Source organism: Symphodus melops, assembly GCF_947650265.1.
Source record: "Symphodus melops genome assembly, chromosome: 13".
NCBI classification, from domain to species: domain Eukaryota; kingdom Metazoa; phylum Chordata; class Actinopteri; order Labriformes; family Labridae; genus Symphodus; species Symphodus melops.
Genome location: NC_136703.1, coordinates 20148445 through 20176135, shown reverse-complemented (window position 1 = coordinate 20176135; position 27691 = coordinate 20148445). Strand labels below are relative to the sequence as shown.

The 27691-nt window shown below is 41.1% G+C and overlaps 3 protein-coding genes across 5 annotated transcripts; 2 read left to right on the top strand and 1 right to left on the bottom strand.

The window, feature by feature from the left end:
- Positions 1–1854: 1854 nt before the first annotated feature.
- On the bottom strand, positions 1855–7059 carry LOC306833817 (serine/threonine-protein phosphatase 4 regulatory subunit 2-like). The gene is made up of 9 exons (XM_079359368.1): positions 6887–7059; positions 6225–6306; positions 5915–6085; positions 5079–5172; positions 4928–4965; positions 4677–4751; positions 4294–4443; positions 3833–4140; positions 1855–2998 (listed from the first exon to the last, which is right to left on the bottom strand). Exons 1-9 carry the CDS (start codon positions 6918–6920, stop codon positions 2700–2702), a joined length of 1251 nt encoding a protein of 416 aa, XP_079215494.1. The 5' UTR covers positions 6921–7059; the 3' UTR covers positions 1855–2699.
- Positions 7060–7457: 398 nt separating this feature from the next.
- On the top strand, positions 7458–12206 carry eif4e3 (eukaryotic translation initiation factor 4E family member 3). The gene is made up of 7 exons (XM_079359369.1): positions 7458–7981; positions 8900–8972; positions 9882–9976; positions 10063–10123; positions 10216–10282; positions 10389–10544; positions 10651–12206. The coding sequence occupies exons 1-7, from the start codon at positions 7818–7820 to the stop codon at positions 10695–10697; spliced, it is 663 nt and encodes a 220-aa protein (XP_079215495.1). The 5' UTR covers positions 7458–7817; the 3' UTR covers positions 10698–12206.
- Positions 12207–13444: 1238 nt separating this feature from the next.
- On the top strand, positions 13445–27221 carry LOC306833617 (forkhead box protein P1-like). Of its 3 annotated transcripts, XM_079359004.1 has the most exons (17): positions 13468–13558; positions 14593–14669; positions 15978–16118; positions 20741–20884; positions 20985–21074; positions 22023–22143; positions 22613–22700; positions 22798–22905; positions 23218–23305; positions 23725–23802; positions 23918–24113; positions 24201–24277; positions 24440–24541; positions 24689–24816; positions 25774–25828; positions 25992–26158; positions 26300–27221. In XM_079359004.1, the coding sequence occupies exons 3-17, from the start codon at positions 15993–15995 to the stop codon at positions 26460–26462; spliced, it is 1731 nt and encodes a 576-aa protein (XP_079215130.1). In that variant the 5' UTR covers positions 13468–13558; positions 14593–14669; positions 15978–15992; the 3' UTR covers positions 26463–27221. The 3 variants fall into 3 exon arrangements, with proteins under 3 accessions (XP_079215128.1, XP_079215130.1, XP_079215129.1); XM_079359002.1 differs by lacking the exon at positions 14593–14669 and having other exon boundaries at positions 13445–13558; XM_079359003.1 differs by lacking the exons at positions 13468–13558; positions 14593–14669; positions 15978–16118 and adding an exon at positions 17320–17464.
- The last annotated feature ends 470 nt before the right edge of the window (positions 27222–27691 follow it).

The following is a 27691-nucleotide window of genomic DNA, read 5'->3' as shown; positions in this document are numbered from 1 at the left end:
TGACTTTATATATCAGCTACTACACAATCATCAAGCTTTCTTTACAGGGAAATTTCGGTAATACGGCCTATCACTGATTAAATAATGAATTGATTAAATAAAGACACTGATCAGAGACCATCTTTGTCAATTACATACATTTCACATATGGTCTAATTACATGAATTGATTCAATGCATCAATGAGAGGGGACTCAACATGTCTGACAGAGCTTTACCGATTGTAGCCAAAAAATACAATCGAGGATATCTCAGGCACTGATGGCCAAACTTGGGGTTCCTCATTAATCTCTCATCTGAATCTTTATGGAACTGTGAAGCTGAATCACTGATGAACTCCTTAACTTACAAAAAAAAACATTTCCTGGTGTTTGATGACTCACATACACAGGTTGTTTTGTTATCCCTGAAAGCTCAGACCTTTAGGTGCCAGGTTATTTGTTTAGAGCCTAATCACTGGTTACACGTCTGAATCAGTCATACTGAATCCAATGATACATATTCTGTGGAAACAACTCAGAGGTTTTGGTTTTGCATGAGCACTGGAAAGTGGAGAGGTCCTTGGAAATCTGAAAATAACAGGTTTAATAAAAAAAAATCCTGGTTAGTGGTCAAACCGTATCCATTGTTTACAGGTGTAAGCCTAGCCTGGCCCAATACCTTCCTGGCCGATAAAATGTGCTGACAACAGGGTGAGTGATAATCTTAGCTTAGAGGTGTCAAGGCCACTTTTAGCATCACAGCATGCGTACTTCATATGCTGAACATATTCCACACTCTCCGGCTCTTTCTCTTATTTTTAAACCATTACTTATTTTACTTTTTCTTTAGATACTTACACCAGCATGCTAATGCGCTTACACTGACAATGCTGGAATTCTTGCAGGCGTTTCGATCAGCAGGCCAGCAGGACCATTTGTATTTTATCCCTTCGGTTCAGCTACGGCTGTTTGGAAAGTCTTAGATTTTGGGAATATTTGTTCAGAAACAAAACCAATAAAATTAGGGGGGACTGAATACAATTTGAATGGGAGGAGAAATCAGGAGATTACAATTCATCGTCTTTGACCGCACTAATTGTTTTGTTTTACATTTATCTCATACTTTTAAGATATTAAAAGTAAACTTGTGCATCATCAGTCTGTATGATTCATCCTCTGTGGGCTGTGAATGTATCTATGTAAAAAAAAAAAAAAAAAAAAAAAAAAAAATATATATATATAATATATAATATATATATATATATATATATATATATATATATATATATATATATATATATATATATATATATATATACTGTATATTTCCTTTACAGGCATTTCTATCCATACAGCTTTTATCAATTCAGGGTCGCAGTCCATTCAACAGTCGGAGCCCATTTCAACGGTCATTGTGCAAGAGGCGGGTAAAACCTGGACTGGTCAGCAGGCTTGTCTTTGGACTGTGGGAGGAAGCAAAGAACATTCACATGCTCTGGGAGAACATTGCAAACTCTACACTGAACGGCACCGTCCAATGGGGATTCGAAGCAGGAACCTTCACGCTAACACACTGACAATAAAGGAGCACTTGGCCTATTATCTAAAAGTACCAAATGGATAATAATGCATCATTAATTGTTGCATGGCATGTGGAGTTATGATGCATAAGCAGCATTTTAACATTAAAAGTCTATCTAAATATTCATTGTCTACTCATGAGCATTTGTTTGGCAAGATCTACAAATCCAAAAGTAAAACCTCAGATGTGACTGATTCAGAAATCCCCTGATTCACATTTTCTTACAGAAAATCTTACAGGTACAGAAAGTGACTCGATTTGGACTCCCACAATATTAACAGAGCCAACAACGTTTTCCATTTGAGCATTTATTGCTTTCCATGAATACTATGATACAACCTCAAGCATTCCATTTCAGCGGACTGATCTACGAAGGCAGTGGACAAGTATTACAAGTCTACAAAAACTGATGTATACAGATACATACTGTAGAAATCCAAGCTATCAAAAGGGACAGTTGTACAACAAAGGTATGACGTACAGAAAATGTAAAAGTACCTCACGTTCTGTTGATGGATCAGAATGCACAAAGCCAACAACTATCAGACCAAACTGGGAACTACTGGCAATAGTTTGTGTTAATATTGGCTCGACTACTCCAAACGGTAGCATTTTTAATCTCAGTCAAGTGGTCAATGAAAAGTAATGTACTATAATAATATGAAGAAGAAATATGTGCTTTGTAGAGACAGCAAACTGCACGTTTTTCATTCAACTGAGACAAATCATTCAAAAACAGTCCAATCAACTCGTCTTCGGCCAAAATCAAACTTCAAGCTTCACGTGTGTCTTTCGGAAAAAGCATGCCAAATAAGTAAAGAGTAATCAAGGTTAAATTATGAATCACATTATATAAAAAAAAATCAGGAAACAGATTAGAAAATCTATTAGTCAACGCTGAAAAAAAGCTGAGTCCACGTAATCTCATTTAAATCCTTTCCTTCCAGTTTAAAGACCAGGTGATGCGTAGCCGCGGTGTAGTTCAAAGCGAAGAGGACGAAAAGATCTGTTCGTGAGGACTCTTGAGGTCTACATCGCTCCTGGTCCTGGTGTTTTGAGGTCCACAGTGCTACAGATATACCCTTGGTGTGGTAAAATACAGTGTAAAAAGAGTCAATTGGCAGGCTGGGCTTCCTGTTAGTCATGTTCTCCTGGCTCTGTCGCAGTGTTTGTGCTGTCTGAATAGTCGGCATCGCCCTCTGTTGACAAGTCAGGGGAGTCGCTGGAAGAGGGGGCCTGCTTGTCGCCGGACACGCCCTCTCCGTCGCTGCTGCTGCTGCTGCTGCTGTTCTCGCCGTCAAAGGTTGCACTCTTCTCAGACGGAGCGGGCGGCTCCGGTTGTTCCTGGTTGCCGCCTTTCTCGAGACTGCAGCTGTCCTCTCTGTTTAATGGGCCTTCTTCCCTCTCTGAAGGTTCAGGGTCAGAGCTGCAGGGCTCTGAGGACCGAAGCAGACAGTGTTAGCCGCAGCCTTCAATTTAAAATGTCAAATGAAATCACAGAGGAACTTTTTTGTTTGTAAGCTCTTAGAAAGTTGTGAGAAATATCTGTGACAAATTTCAGAAGCCATACGTGAATATCTTCAAACTTCTAATGGTGTCGACTAACAGCTTGAAATAGAGATACATAATGTTCTTACACAGTTAACTATCACAGAGGTATGACACCAACAATTATTTACATAACTCCTGGAGTACTCGAGTACTTATGGATAATAGGCATGGAGGCATAAGAACATTTATTATTATTCCACTCTTTCGTCTCACAACAACTCCCGTCACTTTAAGATAAGATAAAATGTGTCGGGCTCTCTCCTGCACTTCCAAGAGGATTGCCGGATTTAGGATGCAGGAAACAGGAAACTGTGACCCCATGCCAGCAGTCTCTCAGGAAAGTTTGTGCACTAACCCCCAATTATCAACAATCACCTGCATCGTGCTGTGACACACACTTGAGCACGGCAGAGACACGAGGACACTGTGATGGCAGGGCTTTGGATGCATGGCCATTCTGCATTTTGCATTAAGATTTTGGCCTTTGAATGATGCGAGTTGTCAAATCTCACAACTCTGTCCGTTTTACACAAAGTCAGCCATTTAAAAGAATCGCTTCCCCCCCCCCCCAAAAAAAATAGCACTTAACTGTTATAATTAAATACGATCACTTCAACTCAATAATAAATGAGGACGTTGATGCTGGCAGGGAATCATGGGAGTTCTCTTTGAAACATCTAATACTTTGGTCACACCTCAGGAAAAGAGTTCAAACCTACCACTATCCTTTGAAGCAGTAGGTGTGTCACTTGATGTTGCACTTTTGACCAGCGGCTCTCGACCGCACGACTCTTTTGAAGACTCTGCCGTCTCTGGTGAGCTCTCTGCTCTGCTTTTACAATGCGAGGACTCCTTCTCTTCGCTTTCCGTTTCATCCTCTTCTTTCTCCTCAAACTTGAGCCTCTTGACTTCACGTTTGTCTGCATCGGAAGTCCCCTCCTCCTCCTCCTCCTCCTCCTCCTCGTCAGAGTGCTTCTTCTTCATCCCGGTGTTTGGTGCGACGTCACCTTCGGAGGGTGATGGGTCGCTGCAGTGAGGACAGAAACACAAGGAATCAGGAAACACAAGATTATAGCGGCGAGTAGCTTGTGAGAAGACCGATGTATGGAGGGTGCTCTTACAGCTGTCCTCGGATGTTGAATAAACTTCACACACTACAAAGATGAGAACTAAAAATCACCTGATATGATGTTCCTCCACGTCCTCTGTGGTTGGCTCTGGCTCTTTACTGACTGGACAGTCAGGGAGCCCGTTGGTCGAAAGTGAACTTGACAATGACAGTTTTGATCTGTAGTGGGGTTTCGGTGTGCCTGGCCCGTTTACATTCCGACTGCCGAATAAAAAAAAAAAAAAAAAGAGCATAACTACATTTATGAAAGACATCACAAAAGGTGGAAAATCAGCAGAAACACTAAAACCAAAAGTGACTGGAAAGACATTACGACTAAGATATCCTTAATTTGTTCTGACATCCGAGTCCAAACTAATTCAACGTTCCACTTGCTGCTTTATAATGAAATTCTAGTTCTGGCAGTCAATCACTGACAAGTGTGTGGCTCCCACCTGTCTGAGTACAGAGAAGAGTTACCAGGAAACATCACTCCATTCATTCTGTTTACACTGGATGCCCCATTTTTCCTTCAAAAGAAGTAGAAAGGCACAAGAGCAACTGTGTGTTAAACGGAACCTTAGAAGCAGTGTGACTCAACAAACAGTCAGGGGAGCTTTCACTTTGCATCTTGCAGCGGTGAACGGGGAAAATACTGCAGCGAGCAGAGCGAGGGGACGAGCAGCTTAACGGCTCAAGTACTTACTCTGATGAGGGGTGAACACAGCTGACCACCATGACATTCTGCAAAAAAACAAACAATTTAAATCAGAACACACCTAAAGCTATTCCAACTGGTTTTTTGTTCTTTTTTTTTTCTTTTTTTTTTTACAGTTTGTGGACGGTGTAGTTCTCACCTTCTCTAAACCCATAAGAAACTTGTCTGTTCCAGTATAGTTACGCTTGGGATCCGTAAGGAGCTCGCACAGACGCTGGATGGTAAATGGGATCCTGAAAGAAGAAGAACAAAAATCAACCGATATATCGAGGTTAATACTGCATAATATATATAAAAAAAAATCTGGTCAACCTGAGTCAAAGCTGATCAAACACGTAAACATAAATGATTCATCTGGACAACATAATGCTTCTTCCTGTCTGGAGCAAAGTCCACTGAGTCAAACACTTTGGCGAGGAACTTAACATTTTAATTTCTGACCGACACCTCCATGAAACCCAGCAGCTGTTAGTAATTCATTTTGTCTGTTCAGCTTTTTCAACTCAGTTATTTTACGATGTGGGGCGGGTCAGGAGGAGAATTCTAAGTGTGAGGATTTGAGGAAAGATGCAAATATAAGCCGAACAGCATGCAAAACTTTGAGCAAAAGAAACTTCCATTCAGTTTAACACATGAAAGGAGATCACAGATGATGATGATGATGTGCACAAGCACCGACTGACATGCGACTTTGTTCCGTTTTCTGTGACCGTTTGTGGGGGATGGTTTTTGTTTGAAATTTTTAAGTGGATTGTAGTGGTGAGACAGAAAACTGTTAATCCGTTTGTAACACAAACACACACTTTTGAATTGGGATACTAATAATTATTGGAAACTATCTGTAGCCTATATTGAAAAAGAGTCAAGGAAATTGATTGTACGAAGCAGTGGTGTTTAAATGCACAGCGAGAGAGATTCTCTAAAATCTGTCTGGTTCGGTCCGAACTCTCAAGATTGTTGTTGAGCTCTACTCACCCGTTATAACCATCCACTATTTTTAAGATCCTCTTCTTCATGTCTTCAAAAGGAACATAGTCAACGTTGGGGTTATGTGGTCCTCTTTGTTCTGGGGTTGACGCATGGAAATCCTCCATGACTTTTTCTAACTTGAACATGAAGTACGTTTTGAACTGTGACCATGGGATCCTGGAAGACATTGGATGCAGACGCATGAATTACTTAATTTTTTTTTTTTTTTTTATATCAAGCAGATTCAATTCAGGAGAACAACTGATGATGAATCGTTGCAAAATGTGAAGAGTAAAGCCTTAAGAGGTCAACTCACATTGGCTGCCCTGTTTTGGCAATATGACACAAAAATTGCTCCAGAAGCGGACATATTTCTTTCTTGCCTTTCTTCTCATAATCTGTGAAAAAAAAATCAGCAAATAAAGCTTTAAACTATCAAAGCAAACCGTGATCATAATACTTAATAATTACACTCCCCCCCTCCCCCCGCATGTTTTCTCTTCTAAATAGCCCAATTCAGAATACAGATAATAAAGCATGAATAATTTGCTGACTCTTGAAAACTCATAAGGGAAGTTTGAGGCATCGTGCATCATAACAAAATGCAAATACCTTCAGTTGAAAGTTTTGTAAAGAAGTTGTGATGTTAGCGTGTTTATTGTGACGCTATACCAAGCTAGCTGTGAATATGATCTCTAACAATCACAATGAACCTGAAACACACGTAGACAGACGCCAAACTCACGTCTTGTATACCATTACATCGAACTTGCTTGGTCAATCAAAGACTATATTAGTTTGTCCCCAGGTGGCTCTACACTCAGCACGTTTGTTAATCGTGTCAGTAAGCTAAGGTAGGGTACAGTGCGTAACCTACTTATCTAGCATTACATGTTTTTTGCCGGGGAGCATCCAAAGAAAATTTTAAAATACCTCACTCATAATGAATCGCTCTTGTTTAATGAATGTAAATATTACCTTGAAACGCTTCCAGTAACGCGTCGATGTCCATAGCTGTGTCCAGAAAGAGGCAGGAAATACTGGCTAGTTAGCAGTAGCAGGTAGCAACCCAACAAAGCTGGTGGCGGTGAAGACTGCGCATGTTTCACCGTGCATCTTCACGGTATCGGAATAATCGGAAAAATACGTTTTTAACTGGAAAACGGATCATGAAATTCCCTAAAGTCGTCACGTTAGTTTGGTAAATTGTTGACAAAACGGAATCCAATTTCATGATTTGGTAGAATTAATGTCACATTACGCAAATGTTTTAAAACGTATTTATTGTCCATTATAACGTAGCTCGTTTGTTACTTCGTTATGTAGAAAATGTTTCACGCACTTCGTTGGTATCCACGTAGTTACCTACTTTGATTATGTAAAATAAAAGAACGCATCTACTTCACATCATTATATTCCATTATTTGATTAGGAGTGAGAACATTATAAAGTATGGAAAACGATATTCATCTTGGTAACTCCGAGCATCCAAGAGGCACATGAATGCAGCTTCAAATTACGTACAACCATTTGCGGAAGAAGCGTTCCAAATAATCTAAAGAAAAACGTGTATAGCTCCATCGCAACGGTATAAAGGGTTAGTTTATTTTTTAAATTCGTGTATGCGCTTTCAAAGAAAATAAAATAATTGAGTGTAGTTATATTCAGACCACAGTTACTGAAACTTCGGGATCTTTCTGGCGCGCGCTGTGCCGCAGGCTGTCAGCGGGCGTCATCATTTTTTTTTCTGTTGTTGTGACGGCGCAAACCGGGAAAGAGACCAATGAGTCAGCTGCTGATAGGGGTTAATTTTACCTAACGAACCTATATATATATACACACACACGTCGATAACAGTCCAGCATAGGGGAAGACTTGCTAGTTTTGACGACGATTTTCAGGGCTAACAATGGCAGTTCCGGTAGCTGCATTACAACTGAACACATCATCGAGCAGCCCGGGTTTGCTGGAGCACAACATTCACATCAGCGACAGAGATTTGGAGAGGATTGCAAGTAACAACGATAACGACACTCTGCCTTTACATTCTCCGTGGACTTTTTGGCTCGATCGGTAAGAAACTTTCGTGATTATAAATCCCTCCGCCGTAGATCAGGTTCTTGTCTTTACAGCTGTAAGTAGGTGAACTCTTTGTTGCTGACCTTTTTAATGAGAACAAAAGAAAGGAGATGACGAACGTATCAGGCCTGCTACAAGTCAACCTCGATAACATTTATGTATGCGTTTATCAGCCACTGGACACAAGGACGTGTCTGAATAAATCACAGCCAAAAAAACAAAACGACAACATTATACAAACAGTGCCTGGAGCTTTTCAGCCGACTTGTTTTCTCCCTGACCTACATACGCAAGTGCTCTACTTTTTATGGGATCTTAAAATAAACAAAAGGGCCCAAATATGACGAGCTGGCAGAAAATAATAACAGGAGTTGATCTCATCCAAGGTCACTTTGAGTTCATCCATACCCTGTTCTTATTCCATTGATATTTATAGTTAAAAACTTGTTGAGTCACTGCTCCTGTGCCTGTTGCCATTTTGTCCAGTACAGCTTTTTTTTTTGGATTAAAATCCATTCACTATCATTTTCTGAAAAAGGAAAAATATTGTTGCCCATCTTTTTTTTCATTATGGCTGTTTTTAATTACAACTATAGTAGAAATATGTGAACAGAGCTGTATACAAGTAACCCTGAGTTAGGCAAGCCCTATCATCCACAGTGTGTGTCCAAATCACAGGGTGCTGTGTGCAAACGGGGTCAGTGTTGTTTACTGGCTTATTTGTCATCTGATCCCCTCTAACCTGTCTGCTCAGAGGGCAGCTCAGTGGAGAACATGTCTGAGTAACATAGCCCTGACAGTTATGCACCTATAGGAAATGTCAAGTTAGAACACCAGAGGTCCCTTCAGGCTTTTACTTTTCGCATCGAGGCAAATAAAACTAATGGCATTTAAATGTATGTACATTTTTAGGTCTCTACCTGGAACTACAGCAGCTGAGTGCGAGTCAAACCTGAAGAAAATCTACACAGTTGAGACTGTCCAGGTAAGATGCTTTTGAAAGTCTTGGTACATGAGCAAAACAGACTGCAGATTTCAGCAGCAGCTACATAACAACAGGTAGCTACTAAAATGTTGGCAGCATATCTGGCTGCCTGTGATAGAGGTCAAACTGCATAAAGTCAGTCTCGGGTACAGTTGCATAACACATAGCATTTTCAAACTGACTCTGAATCTTTTTTTTAGGGGGTGTTCCTTTATTATGAGTTTATTGTCTTCTGCTGAAATCTGCTGTCACACTGTGTGGAAAGTGAGCAGTTTTACGACGACACGCCTACTCCAGGATGTTGGATGTGCGAACTCTTCCTTTAAAACATTCATAAACAGCTGATTCAGCTTTTTGCAGGCCCGGTTCGAGAACAAAATGACTTGGGGGTGCATGTAAGATTAAAGGGGATGCAGCTACAATGAATGGCAACAGCAATGAAAAATAGCGTAGCTGTAATGGGTCCTGCATGTGGCTGCCGGTGAACAGACGGGTCACATGAACCTTCAGCTCAGATTTGAAAGCCTTGAATGCTTATCGTAAAAAAAAAAAGCTTATTTTTTTGCATGTGTTCAATTGAGTGTGCAGAAATTTAAAATTCAGGTGCAATGCAACTTTTGCACCCTTGGAGAACCGGGCCTGGTTCTTTGGAAAGATGTTAAAGTGCACTTTAAAAACAAAATGTAATTGCAGCTTTGTTGGAAAAAAGATTTATTATGATATTTTGTATGTGGGGCCATGCAAGGACAAAAAAAGAAACAAGTTGTGTTCGAGGTTTTCTCGCAGATAACATGTGAAATATTAACAAAGTCAGCTGGGAGTCTGTACACCCTGTGCCAGTAAATCATACAATAAAAAAAAATAAAATAAAGAAACCTCTTTCCTCTTCTCATCTCTGCATCTGAGTAGAACTTTTGGAGAGTTTACAACAACATACCCGGGGTCTCCAGCCTGCCGCTGAGATGTAGCTACCATTTGATGAGAGGAGAGAGAAAACCCCTTTGGTGAGTTAAAGATGCATGTCTTCAGAGGATTCTTCGACAGTTGTTTGTGTTATGTCACTTTGTGTTTTTTTTATTATTGAATCCAGGGAAGAAGAGAGCAACGCTAAGGGTGGCGTTTGGAAAATGAAAGTGCCCAAAGAATGCACTGTAAGTAGCCTTGATCTATGCAAGTATTAACTGTGAGCAATTGATGTGTTATGATGATTCACCACTCAAAGAATTTGTGTCATATTTTACAGTCTGTAGTGTGGAAAGAGTTGCTGCTGGCGACCATTGGAGAACAGTTCAGCGATTATTGTGCCTCAGGTAAAGTTCTGGATCTTGTGTGTGTGTGGAAATCGAGTTGCTGGAGGTCGAGGAAAATAAAAACTTTTTTATTGAAGTTACTTGAACACTCTTTCTGTTCGCGCAGATGACGAAGTTGTCGGGGTCAGCGTCAGTGTGAGAGACAGAGAAGATGTCTTTCAGGTGTGGAACGGAAACGCTTCGTGTGCGAACGAGTCCAAGATCTTAGGCAGGATCAACGAGCTCCTCCCACAGATACCCTTTAAAGCTGTCTTTTACAAACGTGAGTATGGCCTTGGATCGATAACACTGATTCATCACAGAATAAGCAGAACGGCAGAAAAAGCTCATGGCGTTTTTTTTCCCTTGTTTTGTTTTGAATCTTTCAGCACACATGGAGCACCATGCATTTGAAGGAGGTCGAGCAAGACATTAGCACAGCTCGCACAGCAGAACCCTTTAGATGTACTCGTTAATCGCTTCTTTTGGATAATGTCCGGGCAACATTTTGATGCAGTTGAGTTTAACGTTTGCTGTATGTGTCATCTGAATTACCTCAAAATGTAGCCGATGTGTTATTAATCTTAGTTGATGGCCACTTCTATCATCCATCACGAGACCCAGAATACTTTTATTATTGTCACTTTTATTAAGTCGGAAACCCCTTTTTAGTTTGATTTATCTACAACAGTGTTTGTATGTTTTTATACTGAAACATTTTGCAGAACCAAAAACAGCAGATCATGTACAGTCAGGTTGTTTTTAGATGTATTCTAGCATATTTTGTTTCCTGAGAACAGACTTAGCGTGGTTGTTCTTTAAATTTAATGTCGTTTTTTGGCTCTAAGAGGAGGAGCCTTGGTTCCACAAATTGAACCTGTATTATCACTTTACATCACTAAGTCTTTGTAGTCACCTGTTTTCCCTGTTTAGTGTGTTACAGCCAAAACACTGCTGCCTATACTGGAGAACGTACAGATTTAAATATGCTGTAATTCTACTATTCGAGCAGACAATTGCACATTTGTTTTTCTTTTTCTTTTTTCCAATTTTCTTTTAGGATACGTGTGATTTGTAAAAAGGTTATGTTCACGTTGCTATTTCAAGACCCCCAGTGCACAAACATCGTAGGTAGATGCTGAGAAAGATATGCAATCATTTTTATTCAGTAGAATTTGTAGTGTCATGGTCGCTAGTTTGTTCAAGCTCTGCGCTAAATCAAGCACTTTGTTTTCTTACTGTTTGTGTCAAGTCACCAGATAGTCCTTTAAAGGGTTACATGGAGTCATGATGATGATGATGATGATGATGACCGAGACCAAATCCAGCTTGGTTTTGTGTCGTCTCCTTTTCCGATCAAGCGTAAAGCTGTTTTGGTCCACGTTGGGTTTTCTCTTTTTCCGCTTTCGTGTAGACCACAAGGTTATACAATGTGTTTTTTTTGTATGTATTCAACTGAAATTAAATTTTTGAAACCAACTATTTTTGATTCTGTTGACTAAAGGATGAATCATGAATAATCAACACCCGCTAAACCTCCACAAAAATAAGCTGTATTTGTATTGATCGAAATCTAATTACAGGCTGAGCTGTTCTACATCTCGCCCGCCACTTTTATGGTCAGCTGTAGTGCAGATTATTCTGAGTACTACAACCGTACTTGGTGCGAAAAAAAGATGAATTTCACCTGTCACCCTTAATCTTCATGTAATAATGTATAAAGCAAAGCACATAGTGGGGTAATGACATTTCAATACTTTACCATTGAACATACACAGTTGACCACTCAATCTCAGACTTTGTAAATGATTGTTGATCTTGGATGGTGCCTTGTGTTCACCAGCAGTTTAGAATGTCACCCGTGTTCAGCATGTCAGATTATAAATACTCATGTTTCTCTGTTAGTTTTTACACATGTTTGAGAAATAAAGAAGAATCAACTTCACTCTTTGGCATTTTTGAATCGTTTCTTCATGTTTAACGACATTATCGATGGCAAAATAAAGGTATTCTTCTGCAGTATATTCGATTTGCTCTGATGTCAGATTGTTGTGTATGGAACTGTTTTCGTCCTTTCTACCAAATAGGGTTTTTGCAGTATGTTTGTGTGTAATATAAATGGTCTGATTTTCATCAAAATAAACTTCTTCAACTAAATTTGGGACAAAAATTCTGTTCAAGGGCCCACAGAGCAGTACATGAGCGACAGTGCAGCTAAACTAAAAGTTTGACCAAAGATAAAGTGTCAATAAAGAATAAAGTTAGATACAAAAGAAGGTATAAGTGGACAATGATTGGACTAAAGATGTAAACGTGCAGCAATGAACAGATGTAAACAGAACTACAGTGCATTAAATTTTATTTATATATATATATATATATATATATAGAGAGAGAGAGAGAGAGAGAGAGCACTATATGCAAGTAGGCAGATACTAAATAAAGTAATCGTGGTGCATAGCACTTAATAGTACAAGACTAAATATATGCTAAAGCTATACCAAAAGATGAATACTGAAAGAATAAAGTGACCATAGTGCTGTGATGGTTAAGATATGAGAATTGATGTCAAACAGAATAAAGTGGAGTAGTGTATGAAGACCAATATAAGCAGAATATACCTCATTACGGAGTTCAGGTGCAGGTTTGAGGGGGAAAAAAGAAGAAGGAGGCAGATAACAAAGTTCACAGCTTCGAAAGTCTGGGGTGGGGGTTCGTTTTATGTGTTGTGTATTATAATTGACGTATGATGCAGAGACACACGGCTCACTTTTTCCAGGAGTCATGCCACCATTTCATGACTGCAGACAGGAAAAGTGTGACCCCTTGTGGTTGCATCAGAGCATTGGCATAAACGTAGTTCATAAAGATCCTACATTGAAGCACACTGACCATGTTTTCCCCTGAAAACAGACCTGTAAGGATTAAATGCTTTATAAATCCTGGAAATTCATTCACATTAAGTTTTTGGCAGAAGTTAGTTTTTAAGAGACACAGATTTTCAGTGTGCAAGATATACATATTTTAATGTTCTATAAATATGATACTTATAGCAAAATAAAAAAAGGGGCTTTTCTTTTGGGTCATAAAGTCTTTTCTTTCAGTCTTCGGTCTGCAGACTCCGTAACAGTCTCTCGTGTGGACGTGACGTCACCATTGTTTACTTTTACATTAGCCACGCCCCCCCGTTAGCAACTTGTGGCTAGCTCGCTACCAAGGAAGGCACTGGTGCTGCTTCGAGGTTCATTCTCCAGACGCCACCCCGAGTCAAAAGACTGTCTGCCCCCTCACATTTCGGTGAGTACGCGTTTTTTTCAATATCGCGATGACACTCGTTGAACGAACATTTCACTAAACTATAGGTTAATTGTATTTTTGTGTCAAAAAACGAAGAGGGGGGGGGTGAGATGAACGTCTCTTACCTGCTAGCAGCATAGAGGGCAGGCTAGCTTTTGTCGAAACGTTATCACCCGCAAGGTTGATCGAACAACGTTTCCCAGTGTAACTAACGTGTTATACAAAACATAATATGACTATCTCAACTGAAAAAAACAAAACAAACACTTAAAAACCCTCATATTTCGTATTTCATATTGATACCTACCGCCAACATGCGACCGAGCACAACTCCTCCACGCCAACATGAGACCGCAATGGTCGCTGTGAACGGATATTGATTCCATTCATATCTATATCTAAATATCTCTCTCTCTCTACATATATATATATATATATATATATATATATATATATATATATATATATATATATATATATACACATACTTCTGTTCTGATAAAAACAGTTAATAACATCAGATCACCTTCATTCAATATTGAAGCTATGACGTTGAGTGTGTTGATTCCTGGGTTGAATTGTCGGCTGTGTTCAGGAGGTAAAGTCGGAACAATATGAAACCAGCTCCTACAATCTGCCACATGTTGAGTTTGGAAAAAAGAAAAAAAAGATGGTGGTGACATTTACAGAATCAATCTTACCTAGATGGGCTGAATCAGCTCCAGATGCGGAGGAAAAAAACATTACAGACTATACAGATTAAAGCGAGGGCATCACAAAGTGAACTATCGATCGGCTATGAAAGGGGCAACATCCTAATAATTGTGGCTGTACTTGTTGAATAAATTCCAGAAACAGAAAGTTACAAAAACGTGCCTGTCTGCTACACACATATTTAAACATCACTGATTTAAATTGAAATTGCTTCACCCGAGGGGATTTGATGATTTACATTTCTCGCCTTTGTCACTTTGTAACCTAAAAGGTGCGGGTGTATGTTGTTTACTCTTTGACAAGGAAAGGCCTCTTTGCAGGGTTTCCTTTACATTCTTTGAAGAGCGAGAGAGAGAGAGAGGGGGGCCCCCTCACTTCTGGAGAGTTTTCCCCCGTGGTGAGAATAGTTTAAATAAAGTCAAAAAGACAATCAGTGTGTCTTTTTCCACCGCTCACCTCAAAAAGAAAAAAAGAGAGAGTTGCTTTGCTGCACAACCATTTCAAATATAGCAATCCTGCAGTATCCAGATAAAACAATTTTTTTTTCTGAAATAAATGTTAAGGGTGACCTATGTTGAACGCAACAAGGAGTCTGTCATCCTGCTTCATGCGTCCAAAATCACCTCTGACATCTTCAGAAAAATCTACAGGAAACACTGGCCTTTGTGTGCCGATCTAATCCTGCTCCTGAAAGCAAAAGCAAACAGAGTGGAAACCTGTTTTGATAAGATAGCGTTAGTATAAGATTGCAGGAATTACATCAGTTTTGCCCATCTGTGATATGACTGGCTTATGAAAATGTTGCGGCACCCAGACATAACTTTCCACTTGTAGTTATCTATTAGTCCTGCTCAATAGAAGGCCACTAGTTGAGCTTTTTATCCCCCCCCCCCCTCCTTTCTCTGTTAGTCGTTCTGATCTGACTGCTGGAACAGTTTGTCTCTGGAGTTCCTCTGAATGTACACGGTCTGATCAGATCATCTTACAGATGTCGCTGAAGTGAAGCCTCGCCGTTTGATTTCAGCTTGTGAATTTGACCGTCGAGAAAACCCCCTAAAACATAATGATATTATCCCGGAGGCCGTGTGGCCTCGTTCATTTTAAGGCTTGACTGTGTAGGTTTCCATCTGCTCGCATTATTTGTTTGCCTACTTGTATTTACCTTTGTTTACGCTGCCAAGCGTTTGACTCAAACACTCCCAAGCTGTATACATAAAAGCCTACTTTGTGCATTGTACTACCTGCCACAGCCGTTTATCGCACCACCTGGTTAATGGTAAATTGTTCCAGAAGGAAGATATGTTTGCACATAAACACGGACCCAGGGCCCCTGTGTTTACAGTAGTCATGGCAGCACTCGCTTATTCAACAAATAGACCTAGCATGTTCCTCTCTCTCACTTGTAGAAGAGAATGTTTGTCTTGGACGTTCGAGCTATAACAGGCGAGTTCTTAACTTTTAGTGCCTCAGCTTTTTTTTTCAGCACAAGGGAAGAGAAGTGTTTGAAAGCATAAAGGCCTGTTCAGACTCTACTATTATTATTATTATTATTATATATTAATGACATTTTGAACAGAATGGATCAATAAACACTCGTGAGAAAAAAAAATCCCAAACGGCCAGAAAAGAGTTGTTCTGCTTTCTTTGTTTTTATGTGTGTTCTTCTGCTCCAGCTGTTTGCTTTAATGCTCGCTTCCTCTCTCAGGTCACTGAAGTCCAGATGCATGAGTCTGGGTCAGAACCAACAAGCCACACCATTCCAGCGAGTCACAGCGAGAACGGGAACAACTCTGAGAATGAGAGTCGACTGAGGAGCAGCCAGACTCCTCCTCCAGAGGCACCCAGGGTCAGTCGCTTCCAGCTGCACTCAGGCAACACACCGGCTTTAGGGTTTCTTTATAAAAAGCCCCGTTTATTTAACTACACGTGTAGAAATAACACAAGGGTGTGTAATCTATTGAATAAAGAGGAGAGTGATAGGAATGAACGTGCAGCTATGATGACAGCGTCATCTTTACAAATATGAGGAATTTCTTCTTTAAAAAAAAAAGAAAATCTCTTTCAGGAATTGAACCGGGAGACTTTTACACTGTTGGTGTTAAAAAACACGTACCAAAAAAAACGCCCGACAGGACCGGAAAATACAAAATCTATAATAAGTCCTCACTTTACTGACAAGATGATGAATTGGTTAAGAGAACTGAAATGTAGTTTTTTTTATTTTTTTTGATGCTGAAAGAAAAAAGAGTGCTTAGCTGCATGTTGCTGCTCTGAAGGAAGTTGGTCTCGTTCTTTAACAGTCTAATGCTGATGCCATCGCTTCGGACGGCAGATTCTCAGAAAATATTGTGTAACAAATAAGAAGGAGAACCGAGGTTTGTGTCGTCAGAGACGCTTGAACAGCGCTGACCTTTTATGTTCGAAGAATCTGAGAGACGGCGAGCTTTTCTCGACGAAAGCTACACGCTATAGTGATAGCGTGTAGCTATAAAACTTTTTTTTTTTTTCCCAAGATTTTTGCAACAAGAAACTCAAGCTGATTCCGATGTTTTCATAGAAAGTGCTGGCTTTTTTTTTTTTTTTTTTTTTTTTTTTTTGAATAAGGAAGGCTCCGTTATTTTGTTACAGCACTGTGCAGCTTCTGGGAAGCATATTTGTGACATTTCGACTCAATGGAACAAACATATGTTGCAGCTGATGCAACCCTTTAAAAAAAAAAAAAAAAAAGAAAGCTGAAGTGTGAATCACTCTGAATTGTGCTAAATTTGACTTCATGCTGTAGCTCTCAAACATCATTCTTCTTCTCTGGATTATTCACGCACACGAGCAGGTAGAAGATACAGGTGACACATGGCGAGCAGCACACTCCCAACATGTCCATGTTTAGTTTTTTGGATGTAAAAGTATCTCACTTTGAATCCCCCCCCCCCCGTGCCTCCAAACTCTCCGGCCGTTGTCTATTTATTATGCCGGGGGGGGGGGGAACACAGGGATGGGGGAGGTTTGCACTGAGGTTTCGAAGGGGAGGGAGAGCTGGGCTCCTGCTGGGCGGAGGGATCACTGTTATATTGTTAGTTTTGTTTATGCTCACATCATGTAGGTTAGCCGGGCTCAGTTAGACAGAACCTCACTGCTGAGCAGCGTTTTGTGTTTTTTTCAGCAGCCACGCAGACTTTCAATGGAGGCTATCAGGTTTGTTTAACTCTCTCTGTGTGTTTGTTCTGTGAGATTACAAAGCTATTTTTAATCACTTTTTAATCATGTGCTCACTTAAACAGAGTGAGTGTGTGTCAATGGGAGTGAAGTCATTTTAAAGTCGTGTTTCTTGGAGCTCCTCTTCAAATCTTCACCTGAGTTAATAACCAAATATTTTTTTGTTTTCGCAAAATGTCAATCTTCTCTCGCGCCGCACCCATCGGGGGGGGGAGATTTTGGAAATAAATCTCCTGAAAAGAAAGCACATTTGTGTTTGTTTTTTCTGCAAGTTTTGTTTTTCTTCGTTCAGCGTTGGCGCTCGCTGTCAGTCATCTCAAGAGTTCACAAGACCAGTCTTGCGGGAACAGATCAGTGTTTACACTCCGTTTCTCACTGGTATGACTTTCAACAATAACAACAACAGAAGATGTTTGGACTTGCTGGCTGCCATGGCAACAGGGATTAGTCAAAGGCTGTTGTTGTGTTGATGGTGTCCACAGGAAAAATAGAGAGCGGGGGGAGGGAGGGAGGGCGGGGGGCAAACTGGCTCTGTTTGTGGGATAGACCTGTTTTCATTGCTTTGGCGGCCACCTCTGCAGCATTGAATTTCATAAGAAAGGACAAACCAGGAGGCAGGCGTCTGTTATTGTTAGCCCAAAGCCTGTGTGAAATTCACTGTCAGTTTGTTTACCCGATTCGAAACAGACCCTGCCTCAGAGAGAGAGAGAGATGTTTGTTTGTGGTTCAGGCCTTAATTAAAATCCGAATCTCAAGTTCTGTTTTCATAAACAGGCTCTGTGTGCTTTTTTATTCATTATTTATTTCTCTCTGCAATTTTTTTGATGACTCTGTTTATGTTTACTGTAAACATCCCCTGAGCTGCGGGGGCTTGACAGAGAGAGAGAGAGAGAGAGAGAGAGGGAGAGAGAGAGAGAGGGAGGTAGGGGGGAGGGTGCGGTAATTGCTGCATGCCAAGCAGAGGATGTTGTTGTTGTTTTCGTGGTACTGGTTGTTGTTGTTGTTGTTGTTTTGATGGAGTTCTAAATCCCCCGGGACATCGGATGGGGTTGTTTTTGTTTGCTTCTATTTCGGCTGCAGCGGCAGTAGAGCCAAGTTCAGCTCGCTAGATTGACCACTGAACTGAGAATAACAAATAAGCAGAACTGCAAGTCGCTCTGATCTTTTTTTTTTTTTTCTTTTTTTTTTTTTCTTGACTTGAGAAAGAGGCTTTGGGTGCAGCGCTCCAATGATCCTGTTACTGATAGAAAGAGAAGAGTCACTTTTATTTAATATCACCCTCTACACGCAGAGCGTTCAAGGTGCTTTGACACAGAAAGCGAAAAACAGAAGAAACCCAAACAGTAAGGACAAAAAAAAAAGGAAGACTAACTGAAGGCTAACATGAGGTTTGATGAAAGCACAAGCACCAAACATGAGGCTTACTGGCTCTTTGTATTTTTTTAAAAATCTAATTTAATTTTGCACTGTGTGATTTTCTCTGCTTTGCCGCTGTAACACTTTAAACATCTCCACCTGCGAGACGTATAATAATACGTATAATAATACGTATAATAATAATATAAAAAGTATAATAATCTTATCTTAAAAAAAAAAAACATGAGAGAGAAAAGACTCCTGTCGACTGTCAAAATGAAAGAAAAAAAAAAGTATTTAATGAAGTAAAAAGGTATGAAATACAATTCTGATGTCATACACATGCAGGTTTGAATTTAAATAATTTAAAGCTTTTCTTTTTCTTCCAGACAAAGAGAGGCCACACATACATGTTTGCCATGATTCCCTTAAAGGCCCGTTAAGGGTTAAAACAAACACATGCACATGTTAAAGAAGAATGCCGTCGCTCAGTGGTGCCTGCGTTGGAATTAAATTGAGTTCAGTTATTCACAGGGCGGAAAGGTTGAAGCGAACACGTTTGTGTTCTCGTGTATGGAGTCCTGCTCCCTCGCCACATGCTGAGTCAAAGGGAAGGAGAGAGCGGCACATTTCAGTGAAATACCTCTTGACCACCCCGTTAGACCTGCACTGATTTCTCCACGAGGGACCACCCTCATTCTCTCCCTTTATCACAACGTCCACAGCCGACGGCTAATCCTTCCACCCAGTTCATCCAGACACATTTTTCTGTCCGGCAGCAGTCAGCTTTGATATTTCATAATTCCCCTTTTTTTTCCCAGCGTTTCCTGACATTCACAGACAGACGGAGGAAACAAAAGGAGGATTAATCAATACTGAAAATAATGTTTAACCCGCAGCTGTGCACAGACATGTAATAGACAGATACAGCATGTGTTTGTATATGAGAAGAAGTCACTGGCCATGTACAGGAGGCTAAAGTTCACCAGCTTACATCTACATGAAGACAGAACATGAAGGGAACATGGATCATGTGTTGACATGTGTTGACATGATTAGCAAACTTTCTTTCTTTTTTTTTCCAGCGACATCATTCGCATCGTTTGTTGTTTTTACCGTTTCACGACCCCTTTCCCTCTGGCTTCATGACTTTTATCTTTTATGGGTTTCGTGACAATACAAAGATCGATCAGCTACTTACTGCCGTGTTTAAAACGGTTAGCATATATTAGCCTTGTAATAACGACACTGCGACCCCTAAACGTTTCCTCTAGCGGCAGGTGTTCCAGTTGCGTGAGGTAGCAGCGTGTGCACGGAGAGAGAGAGAGAGAGAGAGAGATTGTCTGTGTTTAAATGTTACACATAACCGTCTGTGTCGCTGTGGGAACACATATAAACACCTGTTTATTTCGGTTTCCAAAAACGGACTGGAGCGTTTGTTTCAATGATGTTGAATGAAAGGGTGAATTGTTACAATGTTAGTCCCATCTTTTTTCTTTTTTTTTCTTTTTTTTCCCTGAGGCCTCTGTGTTGCTAATTTGCTCTTGCTGAAGTCTGTTTTTTTCTTCTTCTTTTTTTTAATTCTAAACATTGTTTCCCAAAGTCAGGTCACTAGAGGAGAAAAAAAAAAGGCTGCATCTTTTAATCCTTTTAGCCCGACACAAAGATATGGATTTTTATTTACATGTCAACAGTGAATGAACTGATTGTCCACACTGGGGGGGGAGTCTGTAAAGATTAGATTCAACAAGCTTCAGAGCACATGCAATCCTGCATCAGTCTACCTACGTGACTGATCCCAGAACAGTTCATTGTTTTTTAAGTGTTTTTTTAATTTGTGTTTGGGGGTGATTTTAACTTTTAATCATTCCTTTTGATGTGTCGTTTTCAACTATGCAGGTTCCAGTGTCGTTATCAATGATGACCCCACCAGTAGAGGTCCCACAACAATCACAGCCGACCCCCCAGCAGCAGCAGCAGATCCTCAGTCCCCAGCAGCTCCAGGCCCTGCTCCAGCAGCAGAAAGCCCTCATGTTACACCAGGTAATGTGTTCGATAGATCTCCCAAGAGTCGTGCCTTTTGTCGTTCGCCGCCAGGTTGTTCTTTTCTTAACCCGACTCCCATTTCACAAATTTCTTGCAGCAACAAATTCAGGAGGTTTTCAAGAACCAGCAAGAGCAGCTCAACATTCAGCTGCTGCAGCAGAAGAATGCTGGGATCGTTAGTCAAGAGGTAAATGACGTTTATTTTTTTTCTAACAGTGACAGCATCCAGCTCCTTGTGGCTGCGCTCGGCGGAATCGCGCCTTCAAAATGCCAAGTTGTCTGTTGTTCTCGGATGACAACATGGGACCACTTCTTGGCTCGACATCGTGTGTCAGCAGCACAAAAAGTAGCACTCCGAGGTGCAATTGTAACATCACCCGTCTTGGATGACACACAAGGTGTTTTTTCGCTCCGAGAGGCGCTAATGAGTGAAGTTTTTTTCCAATTACGCTTCAGAAGTTGCGTTCCGATTTCCCCCTCCCTCCCTCGTACCCTGACTCTATTCAAGGTGTCACGTGTGCAGAACGATTTCTCCATCCCAGGTCAAAACACAGTCCAGTTAAGTCCCAATAAGTTGTTGACAAGTATTTATGGCAGACAGCATGACATCGTTAATCTTAGTGGTGTTCAAAACACAACCGTCAGTAAGCAGAGTCTCTTAAAGAGGCAGCTTTGGCTCTTTTAAATCATTTACTGTCCAGTTAGATGAGCCTCAAAGAGCATTTCTTCTCACGGGCTTTGCTGGACGCTACCGAAATAGCATGAAAAAATATCGTCCACTGCTTCCCCCCCCTGAGTGTTTGACCAGCAGAGGCTGTCGTGATAAAAAAAAAAAAACAGATGGTTTGACTTCTTTATATAGCTAACAGCATTACCTGCTCTCATTAATTTTGTAAGCTCAGGGATCGGCAGCCTCGGACTTTGTGATTGCTCAATGAGGCGGCGCGTTCAGCCTTTCCTCCGCGCGTCCACTCTGCTCTCCATTCTTCCTCAACAGCTTCCTCGGTTACTTCTCCGTCGAAAGAAAAGGGCCGAGCTGAACTCATCTATACATGACCCACAGCAATGTAGAGTATGTGCAGAGTTCTAAGAGGGATGTTTACTGTAAGACATTGCTTTATCTCTCTCGTCACAGCTGACAGCTCAGCAGATTGCGATCCAGCAGCAGCTCCTTCAGGTGCAGCAGCAACACCTCCTCAACCTGCAGAGGCAAGGACTGCTGTCTGTGCTTCCCAGCAGCCCCGCAGCCGCCCCAGGTATGCTGCAACCACACTCCCTTTTCTGCCTGTGTGTGTGTGTGTTTACATTTTTTTTTTTTTTCAGGTTCAGGTCGACATTGTGGAGAGGCAACAAGCCATAAATAGATGATGTATTGATCAATGAGAAGTTGTCTTTATTAAAAAAAAAAAATCCCACTGTAAACGACACCCTCCAAAGACTTTCATTCAGCTGAGCGAGTCTTTTAGAACTCTTTCAGAATTGAATGCACTCATTTTTGCAACTCTACATTGTGGAGAGGCAACAAGCCCCCCCCCCCCCACCCTCTCACATGTGTCCATAGGGCCCTGTTTGTGCACGTGTGTGTATATCAGTCTGCCTGTGTGTGTCTCAATAACAGAGTGTCAAGCTATGAAACGTATATCTGAATTTGAGTTAAGATTACAGAGTGACTCGTGCAAACAAAGCTGTGTATCAAAACAAACTATTTCCTGTGTGTGACTTCAGGCTGTGAGAACGGCAGCCTCCTGTCTGAGTCGTCCGGTCACCTGTCGACCACCAACGGTCATCACAGCCTCCTGAAGAGGAAAGAAAGGTGCTGTAGTCTGTCATACTCTCCTTTACTTCTACAAAAAGCTGACTCGGAGATATTTCATTCATTGACTCTTTTTTTTTTTTTTTACTGCTTGCAGTGGTTCGTACGATGAAAGCACACAGAACAGCCACCCTCTGTATGGAAATGGCATGTGTAAGTGGCCCGGCTGTGAGACGGTCTTCGGAGACTTTCAGGCGTTTCTCAAGTGAGTGGAGAATCCGTGCATACCTCTAAAGCCAGTGTCATGTTTAACGTCCACTCACATGCACCACGCTCTGCAGGTTTCACACGTTTAGAGAATATGGAGAAAGTGCATGTTTTTATTGCATCTCTTCTTTTGCCTTTATTTTAAAGATAGGACAGCGGATAGTCGGGGGGGGGGGCATCTTTATGCTGTTTAAGTAACTCTGAGAGTGTTGAGGATGTGTTTTCTCTGCCTGCAGCTCACAACGCTTTCCTGAAGAGTGTCATCATTTTGACTGTTGTGTTTTTCTTTGTTTTTGTTTATTTTCTGCAGACATTTGAACAGTGAACATATTCTGGACGACAAGAGTACAGCTCAGTGTCGTGTGCAGATGCAGGTGGTTCAGCAGCTGGAGCTTCAGGTACACATTGACGTTTGGCTTTTTTTTTTTTTTTTTTTTCTCTCGAAATCAAGAACACGAAAGGGACTGCGGCCGTTGACGCGAACACTTCTAGAGAAAACCTTTTTGATGAGCGCAGTGGCACCGAGTCCTGTTTTTTCGAAACCAAGAAAGAGTAAAGGAAAAAAGGGACAACTTTGGGGGAAGAAAAAAAAAAGAAAACCCCTCCAGTGATTTCTTTTTCAGTGTTAGCTGTGGTGTTGTGTTTTCACAAGCTAAAGCCAAAAACAGAAGTGATGTGTCCTCGGATAATTACACTTCTTTTCAGGTTGCCAGAGAAGAAGCAGCTCCAACACCAAATGTCATTTTTCATCGTGTAACACAAGCTGCGAATTCACCCAACTCTCAACTTCTATTTCCGTCCTCTTGTCTGCACACAGCTGAAGAAGGACAAAGAACGACTTCAAGCTATGATGGCTCATCTTAAGTCCTCTGAACCCAAACCCGCAGCTCAGCCTGTAAGTACCTGCTTCAGCTGTTTCCCTCAATTAAAGTAAATATTGTTTTGGCCCCGTAGCTGCACTGATACTTTCCTGACTTAAGTGCTTTGTTGTTGTTGTTGTTTTTCTTCAGGTGAATCTGGTATCTAATGTATCCTTCTCCCAGGCGACATTGCCCAAAGGCCCTCCTCCTATGAGCCTCTCTCAGAGCGCCACAGCGCCGTCCACACCCCTGACGCCGCTCTCTGAATCCCCTTCAGTCCTCACTCCCAACAGCATGTTCACCGGGACTCCTGTACGGAGGCGGTACAGCCGCTCAGTCAGCCAAGGTCGACAATGACACAAACACACATCGTAACTAAAGCTTCACTCACTTGGTGTTCTTTTATATTTATTGACATGCCGTGCTCCTACAGACATCATCGATAACAAGGATTTCTACCTGGGCACAGAAGTCAGACCTCCGTTCACTTACGCTTCTCTCATAAGACAGGTAATGGGAACTTCACTTCCTTTTCAGACAGCCACCCTCAATCTGTACATGTTTTGTGTCTGGAGCAGAAACACTTTTTTTTTTTTTTTTTCTCAGTTGCTTCACTTCTCGTTTCTCTAACACGCTCCTGGACTTTTTTTCTTTTCTTTTTTTTTTCCGTAGGCAATATTTGAATCGCCTCGCAATCAGCTGACGTTAAATGAAATCTACAACTGGTTCACGCGAAACTTTGCATACTTCAGACGCAACGCAGCTACTTGGAAGGTGTGTACTCTTTTAAAAAAAAATTCATGTCAGTGAATTATTATTTTTTTTCTCCTACACGACAGAGGAAAAAGTCTCTCCAGCTATCTGTGTCAGTCATTCAACCCAAATCTGTGTGAAATAACTCTCATCCTCTCTGTCCTGCAGAATGCCGTCAGACATAACCTCAGCCTCCATAAATGCTTCGTACGCTTGGAGAACGTTAAGGGGGCTGTGTGGACGGTAGACGAGATCGAGTTCCACAGAAGAAGGCCCCAGAAGACGGCTGGTAACGGGTAAGCGTGTCCCGTGCGCATGATGTCAGACATCACCAAACGCCCAGAAGCAGAAATCGACCACGTCTGACCTTTTTTTTCCCTCCACCTGATAAGTAAACACGATGTTTACAGTAAGCGAGGGCAGAGCTGCCGAGTGTCAGCGTGTTGACGTGGCTCGTCGACACAAGCGAAAGGGGACGTCTTTGGGGGACAAAATGAAAGTTTTGAAGAAGTGCGAGGCTGCGAGGTGAAACCTGGCTGTGGTCAAAAAGGCCTCATCATTGTTTCTTACTCCTTTTGTCATGTCGAGCCATGATGAGTCAAACTCCCAAACTGTGTGTATCTTATTAAACAAACAGTAAGAGGTGCAGTGCTTACATTGGCAGCTCCTTGTTCCGTGTATTTAAGGGCATCCGGCTGTTTGCTAAACCCCACCCACAGCCCCTAAAATTCCCCTTCTTTGGAAAACCTCGGCGCTCTTTTTCTGTGTTTCTGCGTTTGTTTGTTTTTTTAACGTGACGACTGATGACTTTTCAGCTGAAATGAGGCTGCCATACGTTTACAGCTGCAGCTAATGAGCTGCTGAAACAGACGTTAGCTCAAAGAGTTCTATAAATATACAATCTCATGCAAACGTTTTCAGGGCCGCGTCTGACCCGCTGTGAAAGAATGCCCTGTAAACAAATACATAAGGGCTGCATCGTTTACAGTATATGCCCAAAGGCTAACTGACTTTTCTTTTTTTTTTTTTTTTTACTTTGGGGCCTTTATTGGAGAGAGCGGATAGAGTTGGGAATCATGAAAGGAGAGAGTGGGGAATGCCTCTGTACATGGGGGGCGCACAACCTATCCGCTAATCTAGCCTGCAACCTAGAAAAAAAAAAGCATCTTGAACAGTTGATGATCCATTGAGAAGATATCAGATCTTTCAGGTTTTTAATTTTCGACTGACATGTGGATTTTTTTTTCTCCTAGATCTCTTCTGAAGAACTCGCAGAACCGCCAGAGCTCAGCCGGGTCTGCTCATCCGGTAAGGCTCTTTTTTTTTTAATATTCATTCAAATGATAAATGCTGTTGTCGCAGGGCCAAGAGATGCTCCTATGTTCTGTATAACGGTAATCAGAAATGTGTCCCAGCTGCTGGTTTGTGTTGATGCATAATAACAAATGGTATCCGACAATGACTTTTGCAGAGTGGTGGTCTAGACGGCAACTGCTCTCTGTACAGCCCGGCCTCTATGGGCTGCATCTCGCTGCACTCCCTGCCTCATGTTCTCCAGGAGCAGATGAACGGAGCCCTCGCTAATGGATCCGGATACCAAAGTGATAGCAGTGCAACACAGTCCCCTCCACAAGCTTTGTGAGTGTTAGCTCCAGAGCTTGTTACCTTCCCTTAACACTTTTCAGTTTGAGCCTCAGCTGTGATTTATGTAGTCATGTGATCACAAAAAAAAAAAATCACCATCTTTTTTTTTTTTTTTTCCCCCTTCATATTCATCAGCATTAAAGAGGAGCAGGAGGACGAGGAGATATGTGAGAATTATCCGTACGAGTCTCCAGAGAGCACAGACGAGCACGGCCACAGTCCGGACATGAACCGAGATGAAGACGACGGCAGCCCGCAGAGGCCAAGCCTTCAGTTCGACCGCGTGCCTTCTCTCTGACTGTGACGCCTGAGCTCTCCACTGACAAGCCGCTTCATTCACATTCTGTGTGACTTTATATTCCAAACAAAAAAAACAACAAAAAAAACTGCTTCATCTACGTAACCAAACACTCTCTTCCTAGGGAATTTTTTCACTGTATTTATCTGCATTTCTTTTTCTTTTTTTTTCCCTTTTTTTTTTGTTCTTAATCTAGCTCTAAATTCTGTCTGTACAGTAGAGTGGAATCACAGAAACACATTGATGACTGTCTGTTAATTTTTTTTATATATATATGTATACATATACAGTATGTATATATATATATATATATATGGATATGTGTACACAAAAGGACCATGAGCAGAGAAGCCAAAGGAAAGGGAACATGGATAGTTAGCACTTCACAATGAAAACGTTTCCTCCATTCGATCAGCTCCGTTTTGCTATGTTGGGGCCACATGAGTTGATTTTATTACATTTGTCAAATTATTTAAAAAAAAAAAAAAAAAAACAAATGTAGTGGAAGAAAAAAAGAAAGAATATTGCTTTAAAAAATGAAATTTTCACTGCCAACATGATCTGATATATTTGTATTGAAGGTATAATCATTTGATTTAAAGAAAACGTCGTTTCTATGACCCTGTCGGTCTTTTTCACCCTCACATGAACATCGCTGAATCTGCTCTTAGGTGAGCTTGTAAGAGTAGATAATACAGATGTACCATTATTGTAAACCAATGCATCTCTATGACAAATAAATTCCTCATGATAAATGTGTACACTGTGTGTGTCAGTTCTATCATCGCTTTCAGCTTTTTCCAACCACAGGAACTTTTTCATCTTTCTAGGAACTGTTTGAACTTCTCCCCATCCGTTTTATTAATTCCCACTGCAGGAACTATGAACTACTTAAGTTCCTGGAACTCTGTTTAGAGGAACCTTTTTAGTTCCTGCTTCAGAGTTGGTACCAAGTTAGAAAAGAAAGTCCCCATCGTGTGTAATTCTCAGGGAACTCCCTAGTGGATAGTTACTCTTTAAAAAGCTCCCAGAACAGTTAGGTCACACCCATTAGACTTTACATTTGATCATATTTATTCATTTGGAGTGTATTTGATAGGGACAGATACAATAAACAGACAAACTAAAACACAGTAATCCAATGCAAGTATCATATCGACACTAAATAAATTGCTTGAAGAGGAAAAACAACGTACAGTAAGGTACAATACACCTCACATTTATCTGTA